General features: G+C 39.0%; 2 protein-coding genes across 4 annotated transcripts in view; one reads left to right on the top strand and one right to left on the bottom strand.

Annotated features, from left to right (window-relative positions):
- The first annotated feature begins 2823 nt into the window (after nucleotides 1–2823).
- Nucleotides 2824–24159, top strand: LOC134667215 (transmembrane channel-like protein 3). Its single transcript, XM_063524543.1, has 16 exons — nucleotides 2824–2971; nucleotides 3590–3718; nucleotides 7354–7513; nucleotides 8326–8473; nucleotides 9243–9485; nucleotides 11674–11813; nucleotides 13902–13977; nucleotides 14333–14413; nucleotides 15504–15742; nucleotides 16827–16941; nucleotides 18131–18240; nucleotides 18646–18838; nucleotides 20351–20445; nucleotides 21351–21509; nucleotides 22398–22531; nucleotides 23124–24159. The coding sequence occupies exons 2-16, from the start codon at nucleotides 3595–3597 to the stop codon at nucleotides 23390–23392; spliced, it is 2286 nt and encodes a 761-aa protein (XP_063380613.1). The 5' UTR covers nucleotides 2824–2971; nucleotides 3590–3594; the 3' UTR covers nucleotides 23393–24159.
- LOC134667199 (GSK3-beta interaction protein-like) overlaps nucleotides 21951–25741 on the bottom strand; it is a 170003-nt gene continuing 166212 nt past the window's right edge. Inside the window, exon 3 of one of the 3 annotated variants that reach the window (XM_063524522.1) lies at nucleotides 21951–22320. The gene's annotated coding sequence lies outside the window, so the exon portion shown is untranslated. The remainder of the gene's footprint in view (nucleotides 22321–25741) is intronic. The other 2 variants (XM_063524524.1, XM_063524523.1) reach the window with 2 other exon arrangements.

Genomic DNA, 25741 nt, shown 5'->3' with positions numbered 1-25741 from the left:
CCGAACACCAAGCCCCTCTTCACGACATGCTAACCGGACCTAAGCTGAAAAGTTCGTCTCCACTAACTTGGACAGATCAACAGTTAGAGGCATTTCAGAACTGTAAGTCTAGTCTTGCAAACTCTACATTACTGGCTCATCCCATTATGGACGCAGAACTAGCTCTAGTTACTGATGCTTCAAGCACGACCTTGGCCGGCGTTTTACAACAGTTGGTGCAAGGACAGTGGCAACCACTTGCTTTCTTCTCAAAGAAGATGACACGGCAACAGACGCAATACAGCGCGTATGATCGGGAGTTGCTTGCTATATATGAAAGTGTCAAACATTTCCGCTACATGGTAGAAGGCAGACATTTCGTCATTTACACGGATCATAAACCTATCACCTTCGCCTTTCAGCAAAAAGACAGGAAATGTTCCCCGAGACAATTCAATTACCTTGATTTCATTTCGCAGTTCACAAGCGACATCAGACACATCTCCGGGAAAGACAACATCACCGCTGACACGCTCTCCCGTATCGAGACCATTGCCGTGCCACCAGACTTCGAAGCCATCGCGCAAGCTCAGCAGGAAGACCCAGAGCTACAAGAACTTCTTGCCAATCGATCTTCGTCACTGAAGCTTGAGAAAGTACCCGTACCAGGTACCAATGTTTATTTATATTGTGACACGTCTCAAGCAAAGCCACGTCCGTTTATCGTCAAGCAGCATCGCCAGAAGATATTTAACACCATTCATGGCATGAGTCATCCAGGTACGAGATCCACAATCAAACTAGTTACTCAGAGATTCGTGTGGCCATCTGTACGCAAAGATTGCGGTACCTGGGTACGTGCATGCGAATCGTGTCAACGTGCCAAAGTGCAACGTCATACCTCCTCTCCTCTTGGAAATTTCAAATTACCAGAAGAAAGGTTTAGTCATGTCCACATTGATCTGGTCGGCCCATTGCCACCTTCATCAGGATTCCGTTACCTTTTCACAGCCATTGACAGGTACACACGGTGGCCCGAGGCAAAGCCACTGTCTGATATCACGGCTGAAACGGTAGCCCATGCATTCTACGATACTTGGATATCGCGTTTTGGTTGTCCTCAAACCGTAACTACTGACCAAGGACGTCAATTTACCTCACGTATGTTTAAGGTCTTGGCAGAGCTTTGTGGTGCACAGCTGCGTCACACGACGGCTTATCATCCTCAAGCCAATTCGATGGCGGAGCGTCTTCACCGCTCCCTGAAAGCTGCCATCATGGCCCACAACAGCACGAGGTGGACTGAGGTGTTGCCGATCGTCCTACTCGGCATAAGAAGTGCGTGGAAGGAAGACATCAAATGCTCAGCTGCAGAGATGGTGTACGGTGAGCCTTTACGCATCCCGGGTGAGTTCTTTCATTCTCATACCTCAAACACCCTGCAGCCTGATGATTTTGTCACTCAGTTGAAACGCCAGATGTTACACCTCAGACCCGTCCCCGCATCAAGGCACGGAAACAAATCAGTCTTTGTTCACAAGGACCTAAGTTCATGCAGCCATGTTTTCCTTAGACAGGATGCACTGCGTGGATCGCTAGAACCGCCATACACAGGCCCATATCGCGTGCTAAATAGAACGGACAAGACCGTCACACTGGACTTACTACGAGGACCAGTGACAGTCTCCATTGACCGCGTCAAACCAGCTTACATGCAGAGCGACACAGCTTCACCTACAGGCACAAGTGCTAAGCCTACTCAAGCTGTTGTCCCGGTGAGAACCACTCGGTCTGGCCGGAAAGTAACCTTTTCTTCTCATTTACAGGCAGGACTCTGATTCTCCCAGGGGGGTCCTGTGGCGCACCGCAATGCTGGCTGCCCACAACCCGGCTGCATGTCTACGTATCTACGTCAATGTCATTCCGACACAACGAAATTTTCCTTCTGCGACACGGAAGCCTAAATCGTTTTTGCAAATCCAATTGTAAATTATTCATTGTAAATATTGCTCTCATTATATGTAAATACTATCATCTATCTCCGCGTGTTATTTAACATAGAAATAGTGCTCTAGGCAAGAACACTAAAAACGTATGACAACAGAGCGCGCCATTTTTTTGAAGTTTATAAAGAAAATCGCTGTTTTTAGGACCAGAAATCACCCAATCACTCCAACAAACAATGGAGGAATAGGCATTGCAAAAATTATTACCAATACTTAAGAAATATGACGCTCTCTGGCGAATTTTTAGCAGTTTCTTTTCCCACTCTCTTTTTTATTTTTATTCAATAACAAAAAAATACAAAGCGCTATTTTCTTTTTTAAATTGCACGTAACATTTTCAAGAATAAGTAGACCGATACTTGTGAGAAACGAAGCAGACGAAGCAGTACTGGTGAATGGACGGCAAAACAGTACCGTGTGTGAGCTATTTCTTGCTCCGTATTCCTGCAAGGCGATCTACAGAGTAGGATGGTGTGTAGCCCCCTCCAGACTATGCGCGTGAATCGCGGGCGAAGCCGCGAACGCGAGTGTGGAGTCGATTTCGCTGTGTGCGAAAATCAACGCCACACTCACGTTCGCGGCTTCGCGCCGCGATTCGCGCACGAGTGTGGAGGAGGCTTGTGAGCTATATCCTACGCCGTAGTCCTGCGAGGCGGACTACAAGGTAGGAGTGTGAATGGGGCGCTTAATCTTAATCTGAGGGCCTACCGCAAACCACGTTCGACTTGTTGCCTCTTTGTCGCACTTGTAAATTTGTAGGTAAGTGTGACAGGAAGGTAACACGTCGAACGTGGTTCGCGGTAGTCCCTCTGACATTTCTGACAAATACGTACGCAACTTCATATGCCCCGCCCCTTTTGTTTATTTATGTATAACCTACAATAATTTAATAAAGTAGATTTATTGAAAAAGGTGCCCTTAAAATGCAATAAAAAAATCTTATTAAGATTACAAACCACTACACGATCGGCCCTACTGCGTACAAGGTAGGTAGGTGAATATTTGAATGAAACACCTACGTTGTACTAAGTTCCTTTTTTACATATATTTTTATAAATTTTATAATTTACTCATAATTACATTGTTCCTGATAAGATAACTTATCATAGTCATTAGCTATGCTATTAAACTTATCTATTATTGCTATTTTATCAAGTATTGTCGCGTGGCGGCATCGATAATAACAAAGGTCCATTATAGATTACATTCTATCTGCTTTTTAGTTCAGTGTGTACGGTGTAAAGTTAAATGCTGTGATCAATCCACATACTAGGTAAACAAGTAAAAAACTCACTGGCAAGTTTCAAATTATGTATTAAGTAGAAAGAAGTGAATTTTTAGAGTACACCAAGAAAAGACTGCATTGATTTTGATAGCCCCATTGCAACTTCTATGAGATTATGACGTATAAATAACTAACTTTTGCAGTCCTTGGTTCTGTGTGGGCTATCAAAATCGCTGCAGACTTTTCTTGGTCTAAATCTGTACATCTTCAGGTGCTTTATTAAGGATATAAACGTAATTGTCAAAATACTCGTATTGTCACACTAGAACTTATACAAAATTGAAAAGGCCCATTATAAATTTCCAAAATAATTTCAGAGTCAACATGGAAGATGAGATAGAGGAGATGGAGTCTCGGCCTCCGAGCGCTCGCCGGAACTTCTCTCTCCGCAACAATGCAGCCAGACAAGTGGCTATCAACTTCATGCCGTCCAGGCAGCTGCCCGGCAGTGAGTATTCATATTTACTACTATTAGATACTAGATATAGTTAGATTTTGTATGAATCTTTAATATCTTTACAAAAATGCTATTATGGATCATCCATTAATTACGTCACACGAATTTTTAGGTTTTTTGACCCCTCCCGGAGGGGTCCTTGTCACACTTGGTCACATTTTGCAAATTTAAGAAAAAAAGAAAAATACTTTGAATGCAGTTTTGTTTCTTTTTAAAAATAAAGTAATGTCTCCTTTTAGTAAAATGAGCCAGCTTAAGGATTTAAGGTAGTTTCCCTCCAGGGCCTGACTTATCTTTCCACCCTGTATATGCTAGTAAAGTAGGCATTAAAAACTGGTTACCTGGATAGTTGAATCTAAACACTGATTTAAACATGAATCTAGTTAAACAAAATAATCCACTAATTGTATATAAATTACCTTAACTCTTTTTTTCTAATGACCCAGCCCATCAATATCATTAACAGCTCAAATTACATTGATTCACCACTTACTGTTACATGACCATTTCTAAACCTTATATTCAAGCAGACAAGGTCTACCTATGCGCAGTTAAGACTGTTTCTGTTACTAACAGCTTGTACCATGTCACTGTGACCTTTCTTGAACCTTATTCCATAGATATAAGGTCCACAAATGGTTAGTTAAGTGTTGCTGTTAGTATGAACACTGATTATCCTAATTATTACAATTAGTGTGATTCAGACAGTCTGATACTGGCCTTCGAGAAAACAGGACTGGCCAGTTGCACATATACTCTGTTCTGTTACATACAATCTTGTTTCAAGTTTTTATATGAAGTCGTTTGTCTTTATCTGTCCTTTTGACTAATGCATTTGTAAGAAAGGGATAAACATAATTTAACTAAATCAGGCCCCTACAGTTTTATGAATAAGGGGGTATAAAATAGGTATATATGGGTAGCTATAGCTACCATGTTTGAAGTAGTGGATGAGTCTGTGACCTCTGTGACATCTGTGAGTGACATTGAGCTCCAGGAACTTATAAGAGGTACTTATTTTTTTATATTTATATTTAAGCTCAATTAATTTAAGGACCCAAAAAAATAAACTTATTCTTTTGTGTCTTTGTTTCGTTAATGTTTACTTTACTGCCTTTTATTTTTGATTTTGATAGATAGATTATCTGTTTATTTTTGGTCATGATTGTATCCCTTGTAGGGGATTGCTATAAGAATTTCCACATGATTAGATAACATAAAACTAGTTTAAAGTTAGGTAAAAGTATCTTAACCAGTTAAATAAAAAGCAGCAGCCCAGCAGGAAGACATCCTATCCAGTGACTGATCCAGGCGGTTTTGTATTTGGTTGGTTAACCAACTACCCGAAAATTTACAAATTGTTTGTTTACTTTTATTTAAATACCTAAAAATACAGACTATAGCTAGAGAATAGACTGAGTACACAGACAAAACATCCTACAGACTGAGCATAGTTGCGCTACCCCCTCTGCCACGCATACGGTAATTTTGCTCCATGTTCGAGTCGAAAGTGTCTTTGTGTGACGTCTGTGTCTTTGAAGGGACTAATCACGGCACGGGACTTCGCTCACCTCGTCCCGCGCACCCCCGCATTTTTGGCATCATCGGTTGCATGAAATAATTGCTCTAAACTCGGTCAAGAGGATTCCTAGTCTATGACTGAGTATGACTGACTAAACAAGTCTTATATTAATAAGAACCTAAAAAGTTGATTTATAAAAATTATTATTTGGAAACAAATCACTTTACATTGAATTTGTTGATGATAGGGGAATCAACAGTTTTTCCTGTTAGGTAACCATACTTTTAACTTAGCTTTTGTATAATTGCCGTTAGTGATGTGCCGTTACCGGTAAAATACCCAAGGTGGGAAAATTCCCAGTAATGTTACCGGTAAGATTCCCCAGAATCGGTAATTTACGGTAATATTCAAATTAAGTAAATGTCAACATAAGTTGTTCTATATTAAATCATTACTTGTCAACAAATGCATCATACGAAGTGCAAAAAATCAACATAGGTTTACTTTTCTAGTAAATTCCCAATACTACTGGTAATTTTCCCAATGTTACTCGGTATTTTACCAATATTACTAGGAAGTATTCCCCTTGTCTGTGCAAGTGGGCATAGTCAAAACCAGTTCCAGTCAAAACCACTCAATGAATAATACCAGAATTTTAGTAAAACTAAAACGAAAATGTAAAAATCACATTGATTTAATAATAATCATCACATTTTTATTATGAGTAGGTAAGTTGTAGTACAATGACATTGTTTTTGAAGTGGTAATTTTTTATAGCTTAGTAACATTGATATAATAATATTCTTATTTTGAGCGTATATATTTATTTGATTTATTTTATTTATTATATTTTTGTATTTAATTTATTTATTTTATTTTATTTTATTTATTTATTTTATTTTATTTTATTTTATTTATTTACTTCATTTATTTTAGTGACAGAAAAACCTTGGTAATTGACGAACTTTGATTTTTGCGGTTATAGCCCATTACGGGATACAGCGCAACTACCTTGCTTTGCAACTCCGCTAAGATTTAGTGAAAGAGATAGCTGAAGCTACGAGTGGAAGAGACGTAAAGATAATTAAACCATTTCTACATGTTTTAAATTAAATTGCTTCAATTATAACGTAAGCGTTCAAGTACGAGTATATTACCCGCTTTTGGGAATATTACCGGGAAGAATGGTAATTTACTGGTAATATTCCCAAATGGTAAAATACCGGTAATGGTATTTTACTCTCGGCACATCACTAATTGCCGTATTGCAGCCATTATAGACCTTATGATATGAGCGAAAGGTCTATTTAAGCTTGCATGAACATGCTCTAAATATGTACCTACCTATTTTCGTAAGTAAGCATTTTATTCCTTCGTAAGTGAATTCATTGGTTTAGTCAGTAATTGTACTTTAATAATAATGGCGGTGTTTCAATTGCGTATGTATTATTTGTATTAAAACGAATGTTTTTAAGGATTTAAGGTTTTAACGCTTTCAATCGCGCATTTTTCGAATACAATATGAATCCACCTAGAGGGTTCTTGGCAGTGAATGCGTTAATATTGGTACTAGTGTTAAATGGGTTTAGTTACTGAGCGTAATAATTTGTCAATGTGTACATGTGATATATATTTTTTTGTGTAAACATGACCAAAAATGGTTCCTTATGCTCTGGTTTCCTAGGACAGCGGTGCCGTCATATAGCGGCCGTCTCCATACAACTACGACATCCATATTTAGCCGTATTATTTAGTATGGAGACGGCCGCTATATGACGCCACCGCTATCCTAGGAAAACCGAGTTTAAAGCCCGATTTAGACGATGCGAGAACTCGCATGCGAGTTTCATGTCATTGCGGGTTTTGATTGGTCAGTTGTATTGGACGTAATCCACAGTCCACAATGTAACTAAATCGAGTAGGTAATCGATAAATGCGAGTTCGCGCGCCTCGTGCGGTTGCACCAAACTATTAGTGTTCGCTGATTTTTTATGTATGGAAAGTTTCATAGTAAAGCGCCGGGCCGCGCCGGCTGACGTTGACCAGTTCGTCAAATGTGGTAGCTGCAACTGGCCCTTAATCAGCCCTGCATTTTTATTCCCAGACACGATTCGTCTAAAACGCAATGCATCTCACAATGCATTACTTGAGGAGGCAGTCGACGCGCCCGATTCGGCGGACCGGCAGGCCGATATTATCGTGCGTGAGATGGAGCAGCATTCCAGGCTCATGGAGGACAATCCTGAAGCTGAGGAGCTAAGGAGGTAATGACGATTATATAAATAGTATGTATGCATGTTTTTTGTTTAATCTACAGTGGCGGATTTGCCCTAAGGCCTACTTGGCCCAGGCCTAGGGCGGCAAGATATTAAGGGGCGGCAAATTCTGTCAAAAAATCGCTGATGATAGCAAGAAATAACTCAAAATGTAGTCAATATGATGCGTGCTGAGAAAAGGGTGGGTACAGGGCCTGGGGCCTAGGGCGGCAAACACTGCAAATCCGCCACTGTTAATCTATATATAGGCGGCAACAGTGAAAACTGGCGTGAATCCGCACAGGACCGAGTAAATATAGCAATAATGTAGTATAGTATTATATTACCTGCACCACAACACAACATCACTTTTAAGTATAGGTTGCACATCAGCCTGGCCTCTTCTGATAGTGGCGATGCCAGGACGATGTTGCAACTACCTATGTTGGTAGTTTGCATGGTTGGTACCTATGTATGTATGTCACTTTATTACACATAAACAAGTTTACGTAGTTATATCCTTGTAAGGCCCAATGTGCATTACAATGTATACTATACACTCTGTTTCAATCTAATTCGAACCTCGAACCTTTCAAAAACTGAATAAAGTGGTATTTCGTTTGTTTCACTTTCCGTTCCGTTTTCTAAAACAAACGTAATGTCTACTCTACAACAAGGTTCTAATTAAAAATAGAAAAAAAATGGTGTGTATATAAAACAGACACAAAACAGAATGAAAATAAAAATAAGTTTACTCTTAATTAATTTACTTGTCTCTGGTTCTTTAAATGCTTACAATGAATGCAATTTCTCAATTCCAGGGAAGCCCTGCGAGATTTGCCGCAAGGCTTGACGATGAAGCGCCACGTCAGAGCCAAGCTATCAGCCTCGGTCAGCCTCCGGTCCAAAAGCAAGCCCATCTCTCTCTACAAGCGATTCAAGTACAGGATGAGCTTTTTGTGGAAAAGGGTGAGTTTTTTTTAATCAAATATTCTTTTAGACAAAGTTGATCAGTGATCACAGAGTTCAGAGTGAATGGCCCGTTTTGCCCGTTGGGTCGAACACAGGTGAAAATAAAATCTCTCCTGTATACCCGATTTTAGGTCCACCTCATAAGCTTTATTTTTGGATGTTATTTACATCGCTTAAAAGCCGGTCCCGGCGTAGTGTTCGAGGGTACGGGTACAGTCGACGTCAAAGATATGTTTACGCTTTTGCACCTTACACCTTTGTAATAAGGCGAAAAATGTAAACATCTTTGACGTCCACTGTATAAAAGGACAAATGGTGTTATTCATAAACGTTTCTCAAATCTAACAAACCGATGATAATCGTTTGACCCTATCCGTCATTTTGATTTGATTTGAGACGAAAATTAACAGAGGTTTATAAGAGGTTGCTAAGTTATATGAATAAAGGGGAAAATGTGAGCACTAAATCTGTGTCTGCACCAGCTCTTATCTCAGCGAATTAAGAACTATGGGACATATTTTTGAGTAAGTTATATGTACCCATATCTTTAGACTTGACTGGTGTACAGTCACCTGCAATAATATGCTACTATTCCAGGGTCACAAAATTATGTGACACATTCTTATGGCTCTACAAATAAGATCGTTCCAGATATTTTTGTAGCCTTCGAAGAACAACATATTAATGCAGGTGATTGTACACAAAACTTAAAGGGGCATAGGCCATGAGTACGAATTTTTATAAAACTCAATTTATTTGTTAACAGACCCGCGACCGTTTCCGAGATTTCGTCTTCTCCATCGAGCTCTGGTACGAGCCAATCCGGTCCATCGAGGGCCACTTCGGCTCGGCCGTCGGCTCCTACTTCTACTTCCTGCGATGGCTGTTCATGCTGGATGCTTTGCTCGCCGTTATGCTGGTCGCTTTCGTAGTCGTGCCTCAGTTATTGCACGATGGGACAGGGAGTGGGATTAAGGATATGACTTTTCTGGACTTTGTCAGTGGAAAGGTTAGTAAGGGTGCGTCGTATAATATATACCAACATTTGATATAATCTAATTTTAATATTATTCACAACATATAACACACGTTGGGGCTACCAACAAATAATATATGTTTATAACATATATGGTAGAAATTCTCTAACGTACTTCGTATATATTAATAAATAATATAAAGTTTGTATTGGCTAATTATTTTTTATATAACATTCATAACTTATAGGAATTATTACAAATAAAGATATTTGAAATATCTTATACAGGGTGGAAAGGCACGACGATCCTTGCCGGAAGTATTAGGTCGTTTCAGTGATACAGAGCAGATTGGAAATGGTAAGAATCGTTAATTGAGTAATAAATAAAAATACCAAATTTTCTACTTTTTAACTGTGGTGATAACCCTGTAGCATGTGCACATGACGGCTAGATTAAGGATCTCCGTCGGGAAAGCTCGGGACTTTACGCTTTTTTCCGATCGTTGACAGAATCGCAATGATGTATGAATGACGCATAAATCAAATGAATGCAAAAATATTACAAACAATTTTATTACTTTCTTAGATAATTACTTTTTGCCAATATTTAACACTATCTTCTCTTCACATACGGTGTTCAAATGTACCTCCGTGTCTTATAATGTACGCCGCAGCCCGCACCCGAGCCCGCGCACATTGCCCATGCGATAGTGTATGCTCTCCGTAATTTTTCCTCCGCAGATTGTCAAAAGCAGCAATTAGCCTTTAATGTTTCATTTCGTCCGCAGTTTCACATTCCGTTTGGTACACCATATCTTTTACACAGCCCCACAAATTTAAATAACCACGAGCATCTAACAACGGCATTTTTATTTGAAGAATATGACATTAGATAAGTAAAGTTCAATGACAATTTAGTTTCAAACATCAGACGTCTTGTCTATTTCCTACCATGCAAGAAGGTTTGTTAGTTAGGTTAGGTATTTAAGAAGAATTTATTCTTGATTTATTCTTAGTATTTCATTTTCACATGTTCATTTGGTGTATCAAACACAATCTACTTGTAATTTTTTATTATTTTAGATAGTGTCCAATTATTCGAAAATAATTTTGTGAAACGTGTTAAGAAATTAAATCCTTTTTATCAGTCAAGGAAACCAGAGATATACAACTGCGTACTTTTGAGTGGTTGTCAATGTCACAATTTGAACTGTCGTTGTAAACAATGTTCTGGTTAGTATTATTAAGGAATAACTTAACTATTCAAGTATTGAACAAGTGGAACCACTAAGAAAGCGAAAATCCAGCAACGTTTCTTACCGTGTTGTAAGCAGACCTAAGAATGGTTAGATGGCAACAAATTAGCATAATTCCCTGTCGTATACTGATTGTTTACAAGTAAGTTCATTGACCCTGTCACCTGTTAGGGTTAGAACAAAGTAGTTTTTGCATGGATGTTTAAAAGGCCATAATTTAGAAACGGTTGCCCGTATTAACATAGTTTCTATGGAGAAAATATAGAGCTTAGGCTAAACAATTCCCCTTTTGCGGAAAGGATCGTCGTGCCTTTCCACCCTGTATATATTATAACATAACAATTACATGAGAAAAATACCTTCCAAAATATATGATCATACATGTAACAAAGTAATTAGTATCTTCTGCCGGTTGTTCTTTACTAAAGCAGGTCTCCGTTAGGTACGACGACGAGCGAAGCGAGGAGGAGTGTTAGGTTGAACTGCGAACAAACAGTGCATAACAGTGCATCCAGAACGAAATTGGTCCATGGTTTAATAACTTACCAGAATTTATTATTCATTTATGTTCTTAGATCTAGTACCTGATATAGTTTTTGATCGTTCGACTATATAATTTTTATGACATTCAAGTTTTATACAATATGAAATTATCTACATTGAATGTTATTCAAAAACAAAATTAGCCATTTTGACATTATACGATTTGGGTTTTATACAATGCAAAACTTATATTATTCAAAATTATACAAGGTGAGCGTATATCTTGTCAATGTTATATTAATAATTGGTATAGCCACAGACTAGCCGAGGCGTAGACGTGGCCTACGATGGAGCGAGCTGGCCCAGAAGGTGCCTGTTCACTCTTGATACATTTGTAGCGGTTATGTTAACGTATAGACGTGGCGTTCAAAGAGTTAATGGACACAACAAAAACGTTATTTGATTCCGTGTTATGTTTCCAGGGCGCGTTGGAAGACTCCTTACTGTTCTACGGGCACTATCACACCAGCGACGTGGCGGCGCCGGGCTACAGCATGCCGCTCGCCTACTTCTTCACCATGCTGTGCCTGTATCTCATGTTCTTCGCGCTGCTGTGCTACAGGTACGTTGATCTGTTTATTCAGGGAGGTTTGGAAGACTGCTGGGCCCAGTTTTATAAAGTTACAAGTTACAGGTTACAAGTGTACAGGCTACAGGCACCTGTAATGCACTGTGAACGGCTACAGGTGTTTTATAAATACACATAGATAATTACAGTTGTAAAGAACCACGGTCAATCTCGATTACATGTGAAATCTACAAGTGTGAAGGACATCACTATTTAAAAAAAAACGTTTGTCATAGATACTCGGTGTTCTACTAAATGCTGTGTTATTGTTTGCTTTAAAACATTAATTACTGGAAAAATGGCCAGAAATGAAGGAAAAATCGAGTGGTTGAGAGCGGTGTTCGATGCCAAGGATATACTTTTTAGGCCGTTTTCAGATTCAGATTAAGTTAGATTTAATGAAATATTTACCTAATAAGTAAATAAGTACTGTTTCACATTACATTAAAATGTATCGTTTCGGTAGCGGCTCAAAGATAAGTACCTACGCTGTGTATCGAAAATTATGAATAGTACACTTTGCCATAATGTGAATGCACTATACCGTAGGTACTTAAAAAAAGAGACGACGAGACGAGAATGCTAATAAATCAACGACAACTATCGGCACTAATCCCTTTCCGTCCTAGTAGATAAAATAAAACGAAACATCAATAAAATCAATATCAAACATATTTGTCACTTTATTTCTTATTTACTATATATTTCAGATACATTAACAAAAACTGATAGGTCAGTGCATGGAAAAGTATGCATGCCCTGGCACAATCGTTGGCGTTGGTGCCTAATAATAGAGTAAAGTTTAAAATCTCTCAGAAAACAAATAATTTTAATTAAAATTAAGAATTATGAGCGAAAGAGCGAATCACTGAGACACTACAAGTAGCTGCTGTTGTGCTGTTACAGGACTCAAGACGTATGTAAGTTTTTGTTACAAGTGTACCAATCTACACTTGTAATTTACAATATTTTTATAAAACGCTTGTTCGATTATGAGTTTAAAACTATTAAACTCCCATATTTTCGTCTATGGTTGAGCTACAGGCACTTGTACCTGTAACCTGTAAAATTGTAACACAACACTTTTATAAAACGCAAATTGTAAAAAACGGAGCAAGTGTTGCCAGTAAACGCCTGTAAACTTGTAACCTGTAACTTTATAAAACTGGGCCCTGTTCTACGGGCACTATCACACCAGCGACGTGGCGGCGCCGGGCTACAGCATGCCGCTCGCCTACTTCTTCACCATGCTGAGCCTGTATCTCATGTTCTTCGCGCTGCTGTGCTACAGGTACGTTGATCTGTTTATTCAGGGAGGTTTGGAAGACTGCTGTTCTACGGGCACTATCACACCAGCGACGTGGCGGCGCCGGGCTACAGCATGCCGCTCGCCTACTTCTTCACCATGCTGTGCCTGTATCTCATGTTCTTCGCGCTGCTGTGCTACAGGTACGTTGATCTGTTTATTCAGGGAGGTTTGGAAGACTGCTGTTCTACGGCCACTATCACACCAGCGACGTGGCGGCGCCGGGCTACAGCATGCCGCTCGCCTACTTCTTCACCATACTGTGCCTGTATCTCATGTTCTTCGCGCTGCTGTGCTACAGGTACGTTGGTCTGTTTATTCAGGGAGGTTTGGAAGACTGCTGTTCTACGGCCACTATCACACCAGCGACGTGGCGGCGCCGGGCTACAGCATGCCGCTCGCCTACTTCTTCACCATGCTGTGTCTGTATCTCATGTTCTTCGCGCTGCTGTGCTACAGGTACGTTGATCTGTTTATTCAGGGAGTTTTGGAAGACTGCTGTTCTACGGGCACTATCACACCAGCGTTTATGCCGTGATATCCAGATCTGAACGCATATTTGATGTCCTGTAGTTCCGAAATACTAATAGCGTTATTCATAAACGCGTTACTGGCTTGAATTAGCTATGAATGGTTTGTCTTTATCTGTCATTTTGATTCATGTATTTGTAAGAAAGGGATAAAACATAATTTAACTAAATCAGGCCCGTAAAGTTTTATGAATAATGGAGTTAAAATATAACCATATGTTAAAGATTTTTTTTGTTTTGTTATAGAACCGCGTTGTCATACCGAAGGAACTTCATAGAGACGGCGCGGATCGGTGGCATGAGCCATGTATTTGCCAGCAAGGTTAGTTTATTTTCTTAATACAAGTTTTTATTACTTTGACAATATATATACCTATATAGTCCTCCTCATCGTTTTCGATGACGGCGACCCTAAATAAATATCATGGACGTTGTCTAGCGTGAGCCCTTATGTGGCTGGCCAGGCCGAACTTGGTCTTAAATATTCTATTGCACGTGTGACAATAAAGTTGGCCAGCTTCGTTGAGCGTGTACACGTAGGAACAATATATATGGCTATACAATATCCTCATCATCCTCAGCATTGAGGGAACGAGGAAGAAGATACAATATATATGGTTTGACAATAGATATGGGGAAATAAGCTTATTTGTGAATTTTTATTACTTAAATTACAGGTATTCTGTAGCTGGGACTTCGGAATCACCACTCGTACGGCTAGGGCGCTGCACGCCAACAGTATCTATAACGAATTTAAAGTAAGTAAATATTTCTTACGCCTATTATTGCTTGGTCTCTGTTTGAACTGGTAGAGAATGCCTTGTTTATTTTTACGCACGTTCTACAAACCTCAATTATTAGCTATAATAATCCTTTGTTCCTGTCATTCTGACTTATCTAATAATTTAACTAAATTAGGCCCATATTTAAATACACAAACGGGTCTACTGCGATATAATTTCATTGTTAGGGTTCCGTACCCAAAGGGTAAAACGGGACCCTATTACTAAGACTTCGCTGTCCGTCCGTCCGTCCGTCCGTCCGTCCGTCCGTCCGTCTGTCCGTCTGTCTGTCACCAGGCTGTATCTCACGAACCGTGATAGCTAGACAGTTGAAATTTTCACAGATGATGTATTTCTGTTGCCGCTATAACAACAAATACTAAAAACAGAATAAAATAAATATTTAAGTAGGGCTCCCATACAGTAAACGTGATTTTTGACCAAAGTTAAGCAACGTCGGGCGTGGTCAGTACTTGGATGGGTGACCGTTTTCTTTTTGCATTTTTTTCCCTTTTTTTTTTGCTTTATGGTATGGAACCCTTCGTGCGCGAGTCCGACTCGCACTTGCCCGGTTTTTTTTACCTTTAATTCCGACGTTTCAGCTGAGTTGCATTAGCTGTGGTCACGGAAAGACTGACTGAGCTGGTCTAACTCAGCTGAAACGTCGGAATTAGAGGTAAAAACAATGAAATTATATCGCGGTAGACCTGTTTACATAATTAAATATGTGTACAACGTGAGAGTTTAAAGTGTTATATATTAGGCCCGTGTAATTTTACGAATAAGGGAATAAATAAATAAATTTAGGTATGGACAGACCCCACGGACGCGATATGAGGTCGGCAAAGAGAATCAAAATTAAATTCTAAATTTAAACATCTGCGTGGACATATTTATCAAAAAGTAATTTAGAGTTAAACCAAGAAAAGTCTGCAGAGATTTTGACAGCATACGCAGTGCAGGTGAAATTATGACTTATAAATTATAAATAATGCACTACGTGAGCTGATGTCAAAATCTCGGCAGACTTCTCTTGGTATAAATCTAACTATGTATTTAATTTCAGGAACTCCTCAACGAACAAAACAAGAAGCGAACCTCAAAGTCCTTCTGCACACGTTTCGGCCAGCGCCTAGCCAATATAATCATTACCACCCTCGTATTAGCGTTCATTGTTGGTGTGGAATACGGATTCTTACTACTTCTACAGAGGGAGAGCAAATTGGCACATTGGGAGATACTGGTGTCCTTGGGAGTGACTGTAGCGGTCACCATTTGTCCACTGTTCTTCGCGTTGGTCGTCAAGTAAGTATGCAAATATAGACTTTATACCTTCATTTTAAGGTTTATAGTCGTTGGAGTATGGATTTTTACTGCTGCTGCAACGGGAGAGTATATTGGCACATTGGGAGATACTGGTGTCTTTGGGAGTGACTGTAGCGGTGACAATTTGTCCGTTGTTCTTCGCGTTGGTCGTCAAGTAAGTATGCAAATATATACTTTATACCTTCATTTTAAGGTTCATAGTGGTTAGAGTATGGATTCTTACTACTTCTACAGAGGGAGAATAAATTGGCACATTGGGAGATACTGGTGTCTTTGGGAGTGACTGTAGCGGTCACCATTTGTCCACTGTTCTTCGCGCTGGTCGTCAAGTAAGTATGCTAATCTAGACTTTATACCTTCATGTTTAGGTTCATAGTCGTTGGAGTATGGATTCTTATTGATTCTACAGAGGGAGAGTAAATTGGCACATTGGGAGATACTGGTGTCTTTGGGAGTGACTGTAGCGGTTACCATTTGTCCACTGTTCTTCGCGCTGGTCGTCAAGTAAGAATGCTAATATAGACTTTATACCTTCATGTTAAGGTTCATAGTCGTTGGAGTATGGATTCTTACTGCTTCTACAGAGGGAGAGTAAATTGGCACATTGGGAGATACTGGTGTCTTGGGAGTGACTGTAGCGGTCACCATTTGTCCACTGTTCTTCGCGCTGGTCGTCAAGTAAGTATGCAAATATAGACTCTATACCTTCATGTTAAGGTTCATAGTCGTTGGAATATGGATTCTTACTGCTTCTACAGAGGGAGAGCAAATTGGCACATTGGGAGATACTGGTGTCTTTGGGAGTGACTGTAGCGGTCACCATTTGTCCACTGTTCTTCGCGCTGGTCGTCAAGTAAGTATGCAAATATAGACTTTATATCTTCATGTTAAGGTTCATAGTCGTTGGAGTACAAGTATGGATTCTTATAGCTACTGCAACGGGTGAGTGGTGTCTTTGCCCACTGTTCTTTGCTTAGGTCGTCAAGTATACGAATATATACTTTAGACCCTCGAGCTTAGAGTCCATGACGAAATAAAAGCTGAACCTAAGTTTTTTTGACAGGTTAGAATACTACAAGCCCAGAACGGCCGTGTACGTGACGTTAGCACGAACATGTTTCCTGGACATCGGTACTCTGACGTTGCTGCTCTACTACTGGTCTGATTCCGGAGCTGCAGTAAGTACTAAGTACCTACTGCTTAAGAATGTCTTAACCCTTGGAGCGCCCCAGAATTACCGTAGTATGGAACTCCTATACTAGTTACCAGCACACGTGTCTGTGTAGGGCGCTCCACGGGTTAATAGATAATCCAAATAATCACATAGTTTCGCAAATGGATCATGATATTAAAACAAAAGTTGTGACTCCTTTGGACAGTGGTTAACCTTTTTGAACGCCAAGAACACTTAAAGTCGTTGTTACTAGTCGTGCCCACAGCGCCATGAACAATAGGTATTATGGCGGACGCTGTCAAAGTAACCTTCACACTTTCAACACAGAATAATTAATACTAAATATATGCGTTCACTGTAGTACTACCGTACAGAAAGGAAAGTTCCTACAAAAACGAAGTTTGACAGCGGTTCAGGGTCGAATTATACTGTCCCTTTCTAATATATGGTACTATCCCTTTCGGCTATTTAGGGTTGTCAAAAATCAAGTGATTATCTTATCTGTGGTCGTGCACGCAAAAGGAAGTCAAGTGGTGCCAACCCTAATAATTACTCGGAGCAATGCTGAGCCGAGCGGAGCCGAGTCTGACCGAAGTCAGGAGTTTCGCACTCCTGGTAAGATTTACATTAGCCCGCTTGCGCTCGGGACCTAGGCGTGTCAGTGACGTTTTTGTTTATGACATAAAGCGTTCAAAATGTTAACAGCTTGTGTTCATATATGTAATGATTTTATCACACAGACTAATAGAAAAGGAGGACTCCTCTATGCGGATAATGGTTCCATCTCAAAATTAAGCTTTAACGGCTCGGCCACGACATTAAGCGACTTGCGACGGCGGCAGCTATAACCATAGGTTGGAGCAAGACACAGCGATCGGACCATTCGTTCCCACCTATGGTTGTCGCTGCCGCCGCCGCAGGTCGCTCAATGTCGTGACCGAGACGTTATACTTTGGGTATTTCTAACCACTGTTAGAGAAGTTACAAAGTTCTTTCACTAGTAAGTATCGCCTGGTTTTGTGAACTTCACCCAGTAAAAATAAAAATATCAAATATTATGTAAATTCATACCACGATTTTATGTGACAATAGAGTTTAATCCCAGGTATTTCTATATATCTCTATATTTTTTTAATCCATTAGAATTTTGATTTTTGTTTTTCATTATGATTTTATTTTATTTTTTCGTCCAGTGCTGGGAGACGTCGTTCGGCCAGGAAGCGTACCGGCTGGTGTTGCTAGATGCGATAATATCGCTAGTAGTGTTGCCAGTTATTGAGTTTTTAAGAGCTTTAATTTTTAAGTAAGTTTTTGTTCTTTTATTTGTTTTAAATAATTTTACTTTTAATTTTTTTTTTACTCAATTGTCGTTGGAGGGATTGCGTTTTTTTTTAAGTTTGACTCGTTTATTCCGCCAATAGCACAATAGCACAGATACTAATACCTAAGTATAGCCTGGTAAACCTAATTTTTCGGTAGAGGCAATTTTTTTAAATGCAAAGGTTCCATCTTCCATAGTAATTTTGAGTGTATAGAGTCTTTTTCTACTGAAAAATTGGTTTTCCAGAGTATATAATACTATTATGTTCGAGTATTGTGTCACCCGATTTGGTTTGAACGTGTTACCTACTACATATTTCTAATAACAAACCTACCTACTATTTTTAATTCTAAGTAACTAATTGTTAATAAACACCTTTTATTGCAGATTGAACCCAAAGTCCAGAGCGCCAGAGTTCAACATCGTATTCAACTCGCTAACCATAATCTACAACCAAGGCGTGCTGTGGTTCGGCATGCTATTCTCACCTCTATTAGTGGTAGCAGTAGCGTTGAAGTTCCTGTGCCTCTTCTACGTGAAGAGGGAATGCGCTTTGAGAGCGTGCCAGCCGGCTAGAAAGGTATAACCCTGCCATTGTAGATTGAACCTTGTGTGTAGGTCGTTAGAGTTCGACATTGTGTTCAACTATAATCTACAACCAAGGCGTGCTGTGGTTCGGCATGCTATTCTCACCTCTATTAGTGGTAGCAGTAGCGTTGAAGTTCCTGTGCTTGTTCTACGTGAAGAGGGAATGCGCTTTGAGAGCGTGCCAGCTGGCTAGAAAGGTATAAACCCCTATACAGGGTGTAATCGTTAAGTCGTACAGGGTGTAAATGTTAGATTTATTTCATAAACGGTAGTTTTATTATTTTAGTACAGTTTATTATCACAAATAATGAATCTCAAGCAGTTTTATCTCTTACGACACCGACGTTCTTTGAGGGGTGAGTCGTCGTACTAAATGTATGGGAGGGTTTGAAGCTAATGTTTGGGATATTTCTGCTTTTATTTAAAAAAAGTTATTAATGTAATTTTACCTATTGGGTAACGCACTTTCAATATCAATTTAAAGTTTTCTGATATCTTTTATATTTACGTAATTATCGCCTGGCTACACTTAACGATTACACCCTGTATGTTGGTCCGACCGACTTAACTAGCTTTTATAAAGCTACAATTTACAGTTTTCTGATGCGCATAATATCGAAATTTAGGTATTTTATTTTAAATCAATTTTACGCCAGTGTCTTATTCAGACTCCATGAATAAAACAACTATCTATCATTGATACTTGATGCCTTAAGGCAGCGGTCGGCAACCTTTTAGCAGCCAAGGGCCACATAGAACTAAGATGACGCGGGCCGCACTTTGGTAATATTTGTGACTTTAGCAGACATTGTCGTTCGTCAGTATTACCACATTACTTACAAAATAGTCAGGGAGGCTCGCGGGCCGCAAGCGAGAGGTCGGCGGCCCGCATGCGGCCCGCGGGCCGCGGGTTGCCGACCGCTGCCTTAAGGTGTGCCTTATTTTACTAAAGAATAAAATTGTAACCCATTAATAATAAGAATAACCGTTACAGGAGTTTTATCTGGATTACGGCTCTAGCCTCCTACGGCGCAAGGTCCTATCTGTAGTACTTCTTCAGTTCGATGATATTTAAGTCATATTCAATTGGAACAGAGTCGTTTTTGCTTTGATGCGTTCAATTTTCAAACAACTAAACAACAACTCTATATCCTACACATTAGGTTCAAGTTTCAGTGGCAAATTTAGGATTTTTCATTTGTATGGCTGGGCCTTAGGAGGCTAGATAAAGCGTGTTACGAAGCGAAGCATTTCAAAGAACATTCCACTAAAAACACGATTGACGCTTCTTAATAATACACTCGTGGAAATCGCACACCTTCGAGCGAAAGCGATTCTTTCAAAAGCCGACATTTTTAACAATAAATAAAACACGTACACAAAAGAGACATTAGATTAAAGGGTATTAAATGAGCTTTTAAATTATGTCAAAACCATTTCACTTAAGAGCTAGAATCGCCGCCGACGCGGCGCCGAGTGTATGTTAACTTATATTTTTGTGTAGATTTGGCGCGCGGCGCAGACCCAAACGGTGCTCTACATGTTGGTGACGATGTCTCTCTTCTCGACTCTCTTCGGCATCGGGACCTTGTTTTTAGGGTACGTAATATACTATGATAATAATAAGTAGATAGTTGCAAAGAGAATTGATTTAAATAGAGAGAGAGGTACAGTCTAAGAAGAAAACGTGCCCCTAAGTTTGACATCCAAAAGAGATGGTGCTGTACTGTTTGCGGCTGTATACGTTTGCGGTCACTGAATTGTCAAACGTCAACTATCAGAGTTACCGCAAAATGTATGCAGCTCTCGTACATTTTCCGCCATCTCGTTTACCTGTCAAATTAAAAGCACGAAATTGTCTTAGGCCAAGCGCGCACCACGACTTTTTGTCGCGCGATAATTTAGTCGCAGAAATGTAACGTATGTGTTTATATGGAAGTGCGCGCATGTGCGACAAAAAAATTGCAGCGATTTTAAAATTGTGATTTGTCACATTTTTCCGCGACTACTCGCGACGCGATTGTCGCAAAGTGAATTGCAGCATACAGAATGGTATGGCCCCGCGCGCACTGCGATAATAAAATCGCACCCCGGACCTCAGTCGGCATTCCGCTCTCCAAGCGTCAACTAATCGGAACCTGCTTCTCCAATGGAGTCACAAGATGAAACGCTAGATGTTGACCGTTTAATTATAGAAATAGAACGAGATCACCTTTGTGGTATAAATACTCAAAGTCATACAGCGATTGCATATTGTTTCACGACAAGCGACTGGTACGAAATCCATGTCGAGAATGAACAAATCGTCGACTTTTCATCGCAGTGCGCGTAGTGAATTTTCTGCGATAAATTACAGCGCGATTCTAAAATCGTGTCGCAAAAATTAAAATCATGGTGCGCGCTTGGCGTTAGAGTTCACGGATTTTACTCAATGTCTCTTTGGTAGTTGCAACGAGTTGTCTCAATGTGTCAAGTCCTCTTTCAACCCACTTTATATGTTACAGCACCAGCTCTCACTCCTGCGGGCCGTTCCAAAACTATGAAACAGTGTTCTCAGTATTCACGGAGGGCGTTCTGAAACTATCCACGCGCCCTACTTTGCGCACCATACTGGTTTTCTTAACGCGACCGGGCGTCATTGGTTTCCTGATGCTTACGCTGTGGTATGTATAGTTCGTTTTTTTTAGCAATAGAAAGAAGTTTAAAGAAGATAAGCGATCCTGGCATGTCTTTTAATTGAAAAACGCTTTTTAAAAAACAGTAACTATTACTTATGAAAGCAGAAGAATATAAATAATCGTATTACATTCATAACTGTTACATATTTGCCGTAACTTATTTTTAAAATAAAAGACAATTAAAAGACACATCAAAATTCTTTACCGTATTTCTAATGCAAAAAAACGAACTATAGACATAAACTCATAGGCAATGCTACTGAAGTTGAAAAATAATTATTATCTAGATTATCTTAGGTATTTAACCCTTTATAATAATTTAAAATAGAGTTTAAAATCTGGTGGGAAATATATTCCCTCTACCTTATAAAGGCTTAACTAGCTACCTAGAAGTATCAACATAATATAACATGTAAATGTAGATCTTTATTTTGTGATAATACTATAAAGTCGAAAAAATCGTTTTAATTCGTTATGTCAGCATTGGGTTGATTAATAACTCTGTTATGTGCACTATTTAATTGACTGTCTTCTCCGATCGCTTGTGGTCAACCACACCTAAATATTCAGAGAATATAACCAACGGAGACGCCATGTCTATAATTTTCGGTACAAAATAGTCTGCCGTTTTTTCCGGGGGAGGGGCACATCAAATGTATACGTAACGTAAACATAGCCATGTCAGATAAACGTCAGTCCATACATGTGGTTGACATGTGGTTGACCATTGGCCGCCTATTTTCGACAGAGGGGAACGCCTGTTAATGACCACTCCGTTTGGTTATATTCTCTAAGCCTAAATATTATAATTACCCGCTTTATTGAGTGACGGAAATGGATTGCCAGACTTATTACATGTTGTTTTCTCTGCAGCGTTTTAGTGTACTACATGCGAGCTAAGGCCAAAGCGCAGCACTCCATGGTGGAAATACTGCGCCATATGCTGGTGCTGCAAGCCAAGGACAAGGATTTCCTGCTTAACGCTATCGCCAAGGTCTCCAAAGGAGGTAAAAATCACTCATTTCGACGAAGCGAAGGCCCCCAAAGATTTCCACAACCTTAACCCTTTATAAGGCATAAGGGTGTCAGGAATTATGCAAAATTGAACTCTATCACTTTGATATAAAGTTCAAAATCAGGTGGGAAATATATTCCCTCTGCCTTATAAAGGCTTAAGCAAATCATGAGTCCATTCAGTTGAGAATCTCTGTATGAGTCCTTAGGTTTTCGTTCGCCACTCAAAAACTTATCTGCCTCGGTCATAGGCTCCCCTTACTCACTGCCACAAAGTCTTACACTTCTCACTTCTCACCGTCAAAGTTTGTTATGCTGACGACCTCGTACACATGCGGCTCTCATGCTTTGAAACTTGAAAGAGTTTGGATTCTGTTAGACATGTACAGCTTTTTCACACAGCTTAAGCTGGCTATGGGCGGTATTGCAGCTGTCCAATTTCTTTGGACTTTCCAAGTGAGACGGAATGATATTGGACCAATATATTGAAAGATAGAATACCACCCTAAGTGCAGATTGAAGGTTTATTTTCGATGTTATTTTTAATATTGTTTTCTTTTATTACCTTAATTTCACTATTTGCAGAGTGGATGTACAGCCCAAAACCCGAAGACCCAAGCGACAGTCACACCTGGAAGTACCTTAACGAGGTCCGCAAGCCTTCCAACGCGGGCTTCCACTTTGACGCCTCCCGACTCAGCCATTCGATGCTCGGCGCGAACAAAAGTCGACCTAATTCCTATGCGCCGGAGAAATCAAAGTCAAATGACGATGGGGATACAGATAACAGTTCTTTTAGCTGGCAGGGGTCGAGCTCTTGCTTGAATAAGGAGAATGAGAAGAAGTGGATTTAGATTACAAGCAAAAGTCGACCTTATTTTTAAGTGCTGGAGAAATCGAAGTCAAACGACGATGGCAATACGGATAGCGTTTTTAGCTAGCAAGGGTCAAATTCATGCTTTAATAATAAAAAGGAGAATGAGAATAAGTGGATTTAGACTGCAGATCCAACGACGATGGTTAATTTGTTGATACTTATACACTACAGTTTGAATTTACCCGAAATAAATTTCGTTGAAAATAGACGGAGCTCTTAAGCTTTTATAAGGCAGAGGGAATATATTTCCCACATGATTGTAAACTTTGTTTGAATGTGATAGGGTTCAATTTTGCATAATTTCTGACTCCTTTATGCCTTATAAAGAGTTAAGGTCCTTCATTACTTGCTTGGTTTGAATCGTACTGAAAGGGACATCGTTCATATTCTAGAGTCGTAATCCTTATGTTCCTTTATCTTGGGCGAAAACGCCACAATGTATTATTTAAGACTGTTCTTTTTATATTTTAGGTTAGATTTTTTATGTTATATATTGTTTTGTTCAAGATCTCTAATAAATACTACAACAGTGATATAAAGCATAATAAAATTGAACAATACAGGCTTTTTAGGTAGGCACTTATATTTATAGCTAATTCAAAACTTTTATTAGATTTAATTTGGTTGTGAAAATTTTGCATAATTAAATTTTCATATCTTTAGACATAATTATTTACTTATGAATTTTAATAATGATGTTGTATTTTTATTATCTTAATTATGGTGCTATTAAATAAAATCAATTTACATATTTATACTCAAAACATAATATTGTTTTATTACAAAACCCACACAGCTTTTCATAGGCTAAATCGTTGAGTACAATTATAACTTAAGACAAGATAGCGAAATAGAATCGTTACCATTGTTATGGCAGAACCGCAGAAGTACCGTTATGGAGTGTAGAAGTACAGTCAGCAGCAGAAGTTGCTAAGCGGGCGAGGTGTTCAAAATTACCTTGACGTGCTCTTATTCTCTTAACAATAAAGTCGCGTGAAGATCAATTTGAACACCTCGCCCGCTTAGCAACTATTGCTGCTGACTATACCTCTACTTCCATAGTAGGTACCTTGTCATTGCATTATAAAAATTAATGCATTAATTTCATTGTAATATTAATGTAAGCAAAAATAAAATCTAGACGTCTAGGCCATAGGCTAAGGCAGAGGGAATATATTTCCCACAATGATTTTGAACTTTAATTCAAAGTCTTAGGGCTCAATTTATGGTTCAACTTCAGTTATGCCTGTTAAAAGGTTAAAGTTTAACCGTTAGTAAGCCGAGGTATTCTTCAGAGAAAAGTTCGGGTATCATGCAGGCTAACCGTGCAGGTTCTTTAGCGTATAATTCGATCTGTGGTTGAAACCGATTCTGCCGCTGTTGCTTGATCATCTCTGTCGCACTTGACTTCGACACTTGAGTGCGACAGAGACAAAATATAAAGTTGAGCCAACTTAAAAAAACCATAGAGAACTTTTTTATATATATTTCCTTTTTGATTTGTTACTGGTTGATTATAAAACATAATAATTGTCTTTTCCATAGCAACAAGCGGTTTCTATGGAGACGCGTCACTGACACTGTCGACATTGTTATTTATTTTGTGTACCTACAGTTTTCCCAGAAAATAATTAATAAATGAAATATTAAGGAGCACAGAATCTTGTAAGGTAAGCTAAAGTGCAAATTTGAATGGGCTTAGTAGTTCCGTAACCACTATTAAACAAAATAAAACTTCGTTAACATTTTACAAGTCATAATATACCTACATAATATTTATTAAAGTAGCTAATGCTCGGGCTCTGCAAAGCCTGTAAATGCTATAGATTTTAAAAACGTGTGTAAAATCCAAACAAACTGTAGTTTAGTGATTTGCACACACAAACATTGGATTGAGCGATCGAACTGTTGAGGTATGGTGGACAGTTGGAATAAAAGACGTGAGTCTAGCTCGATGGTTATAATCAGACTGACTAAACTAACTTACATGATCTGTCTACATCTAGTTACATACACGTATAGTATATGCACACCTCACCTGGGGGGTGCTTTTGAAAAAAAATTAATTGTTAAATTACATTTTTTTTTGTATTCAAATAAATGTATAAAAATATACAATGTATTTTTATTTTATATGTACCTATATTTTAATCTTATGAGTAAAGGTTACAATGAAAATTATAATAGAAAAGTTAACTACAACATTTTAAAACATTAAAATTAATTGTTACACACTAAACATTAAAACATAATATCATAGTGATACATACTAATTATAAAAAGGTTTAGTTCTATTTTTATGGACAAGATCGATCTTACCATCTAT

This window comes from Cydia fagiglandana, chromosome 9 (assembly GCF_963556715.1).
Source record: "Cydia fagiglandana chromosome 9, ilCydFagi1.1, whole genome shotgun sequence".
NCBI classification, from domain to species: domain Eukaryota; kingdom Metazoa; phylum Arthropoda; class Insecta; order Lepidoptera; family Tortricidae; genus Cydia; species Cydia fagiglandana.
This window is presented reverse-complemented; position numbering and strand designations above follow the sequence as displayed.

Excerpts from the sequence above, each read along its gene's own strand:
- LOC134667215 (XM_063524543.1), top strand. The coding sequence starts at position 3,595 with ATGGAAGATGAGATAGAGGAGATGGAGTCTCGGCCTCCGAGCGCTCGC. Across the intron at positions 8,474-9,242 it reads TGAGCTTTTTGTGGAAAAGG|ACCCGCGACCGTTTCCGAGA; the intron begins GTGAGTTTTTTT and ends ATTTGTTAACAG. Across the intron at positions 20,446-21,350 it reads ATCGGGACCTTGTTTTTAGG|CACCAGCTCTCACTCCTGCG; the intron begins GTACGTAATATA and ends TATATGTTACAG.